The sequence below is a fragment of the Cornus florida genome, unplaced genomic scaffold, assembly GCF_030987335.1.
Source record: "Cornus florida cultivar Cherokee Brave unplaced genomic scaffold, ASM3098733v1 CherokeeBrave_3.0.0_Hap2_Chr11, whole genome shotgun sequence".
Taxonomy (NCBI): domain Eukaryota; kingdom Viridiplantae; phylum Streptophyta; class Magnoliopsida; order Cornales; family Cornaceae; genus Cornus; species Cornus florida.
Window position 1 is genome coordinate 3,384,334 of NW_026775581.1, and position 5,099 is coordinate 3,389,432.

Consider the following 5,099-nt stretch of genomic DNA (forward strand, 5'->3'; position numbering starts at 1 on the left):
AATGGCATATACACTTGAGGAACCTTGCATGCACTAAGGACACCATTGGAAAATCTCTCAGGATTGAACATCTTTGCATTAGCTCCCCATATTTCAAGGTCTTGGTGCAATGCCATTGCTGAAATCCTTATATTCACATCTTTCGGGATCATAATGTTTCCGAACTTCATCTCTTTCGATGCTTTCCTCGGAATAAAATTTCCTAGAGGGTACAAACGTAGGATATCTTGGACTATCATTATCAACTGTATTCATGCAATATTATAGCACTAGATCAATTAATTAGTCTTAATTAGCATATATATATATATATATATATGTATGTATAAGACTTGTTACTTTACATCTATACATACCACTTTCATTTGGCCAAGCATATTGAAATCAGGGACACTGCGATTATCTTGTCCAAAAGTTGTAACACTTTAGCACGAGCACAAGCTTGCCATTCTGGATGCAATGCCAACAACATCAATGTCCAAAATGCTGAAACTGCAGTGCTCTTATACCCTACAAAATACACATTCTTGCAGTTGTCCATTATAAACTTCTCTTCTGCTTTTGCATCTGCATCATTTCTAGCTCCTTCAATGATCTTATGTAAAATGTCGGTCTCAGATGAATCTGCCATATGGTCTTTTGCAATATTTAAAATCATTAAATTTAACTCCTCTTCTAATCTCCACTTCCATCTATTGTTCTTGGATGGAAATTTCCTAATTAATTAACATAATGATGGAATTAATATTTATGTTATTTTTAGGGGATGGCAAACATAATTAGGGCATGATAAAATTAAATAAGAAAAACAACAATAACATTATTAATAACAACATACGATAGCCCAACAATTGTTTTCAACCAACTTTGGCCAGCAAAGGTCTTTTGAATGTCCCTAAACTTAAGAAAAATCTCTGCCCCCTCAAAATGGCTTTTTCCAAGTAAAGTTTTTGAGATGATGGACGAAGAAAAGGTTTTCATGTCTTCATTAGGGTTTATCTCTGCTACTCCCCCTTGCCTTTCTATTTCAGTTTTCCATGTCATTACCAATTTGGTTGCAACCTCCACCATTAGCTCCACCTTGCCCTACATGCAACCATATATCAAACAATTAGGTTATATCATGTAATTAAAAATATATCTATTTCAGTAGGTTTTATCACTACATCTCAACACCTAATTAGTTGCTTGGTTCAGTTTTTGGAGAAAAGTTTTTTATTTTCTGATATTTGAAAATTAGAAAATTATACAAAAATCTATTTGGTTGACTATTTGTAAGAACTGTTTTTTGAAAACTCAGTTAAAAGAAAGAAAGAAAAAAGAGAGTATGTTTTCATATCTCTTATTATTTTCTAATGATAATTTTTTATTTTATGAGTTGTTAAGAACTGTTTTCTAAGTGACAAATCAAGCTCACCCATAGTTTTTTTTTTCCCCCTATTTAAGAAAGAATTAAAGGGGGAGGGAGATTACAAAATTTAATGGGAACATTATTTAAAAAGTTGACTTTGGATGGTTTTATTACTTAGAGATGGAGTCAAAGTTAACACTTTTCAAACTTCGACCAAAATCGGATGTGGATATGGAAAAACACTCTTCATTTGCCTAAATTACCCTTAGTATATTTGAGTACAACTTTTGTGCATGTAAGTACTAATTTTGTGCATATAAGTACCACTTTTGTGATCAAAGATGCCATTCTTGTTATCAGAGGTACCACTTTTATGTATAAATGTATCATTTTTATGTAGGTAAGTACTACTTTTGTATAGAGGTACCACGTTTGTGCATGTGAGTACCACTTTTGTGCACAAATGTATCACTTTTTGTGTTGAGCATTTTGATTACTTGGTTTGTACAAAAATGGAACCTGTGTGCACAAGAGTGGTATCTTTGTATACAAAAGTTTCCATGTTAAAATCCATGCTCACATCAGATTTTGGTTTAAATCCATAAGTTTAAAAAATGTTGACTTTGACTCCATTTTCATTTATTTTATTTTTTTACTTTTTTTTTTGTGGTAATTTTTTCAAATTTAATTGATATGAGTTGTAGTATAACTAATTAATGAGTGTGCAAGCTAACTAAAATATGTAAAAGTACAGGAGAGGATAAAGTTCATCCTCCTACCTGATGTGGCCCAATACAATTTAGACACATGTTTAAAATTTTAAAATTTTTAAAAATAATTATTATCCATTTTCTTATGGGTTAAATCGAATCCACAAAGGTTTTTTTTTTTTTTTTTTTTTTTTTTTTTTTTTTTTTTTTTTTTTTAACAGAATACAATTGTTTCTATACCCAAATTGAAAAATTTTTAAATTTTTTTAAAGAATGTACTATATCAAGTGCTGAATAAGGAAGGAATATGAGCTTAAAATATTATATGAAAATTTGATGTTAACTTATAGTTAAATATAGCTTTTCTCGTATATATATTTCTTATAAGTTCTGTGATACCCCTCGGATCCGAGACACGGGTTGATCAGGCCCAGGCCCAAACCCAAGGGAATATCAAACAATTAATATTTTAATGAACACGGAATACAAATTGAATTAAAGAAATAAAAATAATAAGCTGAAAGAAACTAGAATAAAAATCCTCAAAACATAATTATTTAAATCCGTTAATCCAAAACTCCATAAGTTTACAACTCGGGAATCTGTCCAGTGGACCCCTTATTAAAAATCCAATAGAAACTAAAATATCTAAAATAGAATCTAAAGCTAAACATAAAAAAGATTCCTACGTAATCTGAGGAATGAATATCTGTATCTGCTCTGCACGTCCAAGCTCTAACCCTGGAACTGACGGACACCTGAAAAATAAAGAGTGGGTCAGGCCCACATGCAAGTCCTATTTTACTACGATCCAAGCAGTAATCCGATACGCAGATACATCCTAGATAGCTCAACAATATCTATCTAGTCTATACATATATATATCCACACTAAGGGACATTCACTGGACTACAGTAGGGGTCTCAACTTGAATAGAAGGCAACATGCGAAACGCACCCAAAGGTGGGTATGAGTACTTAGACCTAACAGGGTACACCTCAACCTACTTTAACCAGCTACGCATCCACTGCATATACGCACCCTAACCAACGAGTCTGAGACTCGAGCTCATCTCGTGGTACCATAAACATATATATAAAGTTCGTCCAAAACCAGGGTATGTCATTCAAATACTTATTGAGATGACATACAATATACAACTAGTTAGTCACTCAACTTATTTAGTTGATATGACTTAACTACCATCCATTAATCCAGGAAGCCATTCAACTTAGTCGCAGTTGATCTGACTCAATCACAATTTGGATTCAATATTTTTCAATCCATCCTTTAATCCATTAGGGTAGGTTTAAGCGTTTTGAGCTAAACCGTCCCTAGTATGTCACCATCCCATACCGGTGCATACAATCCTCCATATCCATGTAAATTACAAAACATAATAATAAGTTAGTAATTTACAATCCAAACCATTATCCATATCAGTGCAGAAAAGTATTTAAAATTTTAGCAATTAAATCCCAGCATTAATTCATGTAATTGCACTAGAGAATTTGATATTCCAACAATTAACATCCAGAGCATGCATAGTTCAAACCTTAAACATAAAATGATCTATCATGCATCCAATATAAGATTTATAATCTTATTATAATCCATTATGTTGCCCAAAATTAAGCTAAGCAATTTGGTTCTTTCCATCCATTATCAGTATGCTAAGTTATATGCTTTTATACTGATTCATCCTTTAAATAGTTTATAAAAATTTATTTATATATCCGTATTGTCAAATTTCTTAAGCATAAGAAGTGTATTATGCATTTTAGAACCATCCAAAGGCCATTCAACCCATTTAGATTACTTAAAATAGGTTCTAAAACAATTCTGGGTAATTAAAACTAAGTTCCAGGTCGCGGCCCAACTTAGTCGGCTCAATTGCCAACTGAGCAGGCTAAGTTCCTAACTTAGTCGGCTAAGTTACCAACTTAGTGGGCTCAGTCTCCGACTGAGTCGGCTAAGTTGGTGCTGATGCTGTCTTCTTCGTCTGTTCAGCCTCTGTAAACCCTAAAACTCCATTGCTAAGGCCTCTAAGCTTCAACTTACGTCCCATACGTCCATACTAAATTATTTTAAGTGTTTTAACATGCAAAGATTCAATTTAAACAACAGTTCATGCATAAAGATCCCAAACTAAAGAAAACACGAACAGGTATGTATAACTCTGCAACCCTTTGTTTTATTTTGATTAAGCGTGCATAATTAATTTGTTTAGCATTAATTAAACTCCTGGAGTCTAGCTAGGCATCCACAGAACACGAATTAAAGAGAAAGAGTAAGAACAGAAACTTACCTTTGAGTTTCAGATTTGAAACTCTAATCCACGTCTTTGAACTTCCAACTTTGTTCCACGCCTCTGTTACTCTTGGTTAACCCAGAAGCAACCCACTCCTTCCTCCTTGAGCCTCTCTATTAAACCCTCAAAGTTCCCTCTCTGTTGCTCTCTGTATTCCTCTCTGTAACTCTCCGTTTCACAGTATTCGTGAATAGGCTGAATAGGGTTTGTTTTGTAACCCATAGCAGACGTATGTTTAGGTATTTATAGGTTTTAATCTAAACCCTACATTAAATCCTAAATCAACAACAAGTCGGCTCTAACCCAACTACAATGTATAACATAAAACCCTAATAATGAAGCAGCTAAAATTACATTTAAATCACAAAGCCACATAAATAATTAAAACGCTAAAATATATTTAAGTTAAAAAACAAAATACAATTTAAATAACCAACTAAAATAATTCCATTAAAACCATAATAATAAAAGAAAATAAAACACCATTTAAATAAACCAATCCACAAGTAATTTAAATAGTATAAGACAAACAAGCATGTAATCGATTAACAATCAAATAATCAATTAAGTCCAACACACAAGCAACTAAATAATTTAAATAATTAAAAATTAAAAATTCAATTAAAATAATAAATTAAATACCAGGACTATTCTTCTGAAAGTAGGGGTATTACAAGTTCCCAACACCTTCAATTGAGAAGGCTAAGGGTTGGTTTTTTGTTTTTTG

At 32.4% G+C, this 5,099-nt stretch overlaps 1 protein-coding gene across 1 annotated transcript; it reads right to left on the bottom strand.

Moving 5' to 3' along the window:
- Positions 1 to 361: 361 nt before the first annotated feature.
- LOC132286859 (cytochrome P450 714C2-like) lies at positions 362 to 4,594 on the bottom strand. The gene is made up of 3 exons (XM_059789264.1): positions 4,451 to 4,594; positions 839 to 1,086; positions 362 to 716 (listed from the first exon to the last, which is right to left on the bottom strand). The coding sequence occupies exons 1-3, from the start codon at positions 4,592 to 4,594 to the stop codon at positions 362 to 364; spliced, it is 747 nt and encodes a 248-aa protein (XP_059645247.1).
- Positions 4,595 to 5,099: the final 505 nt, after the last annotated feature.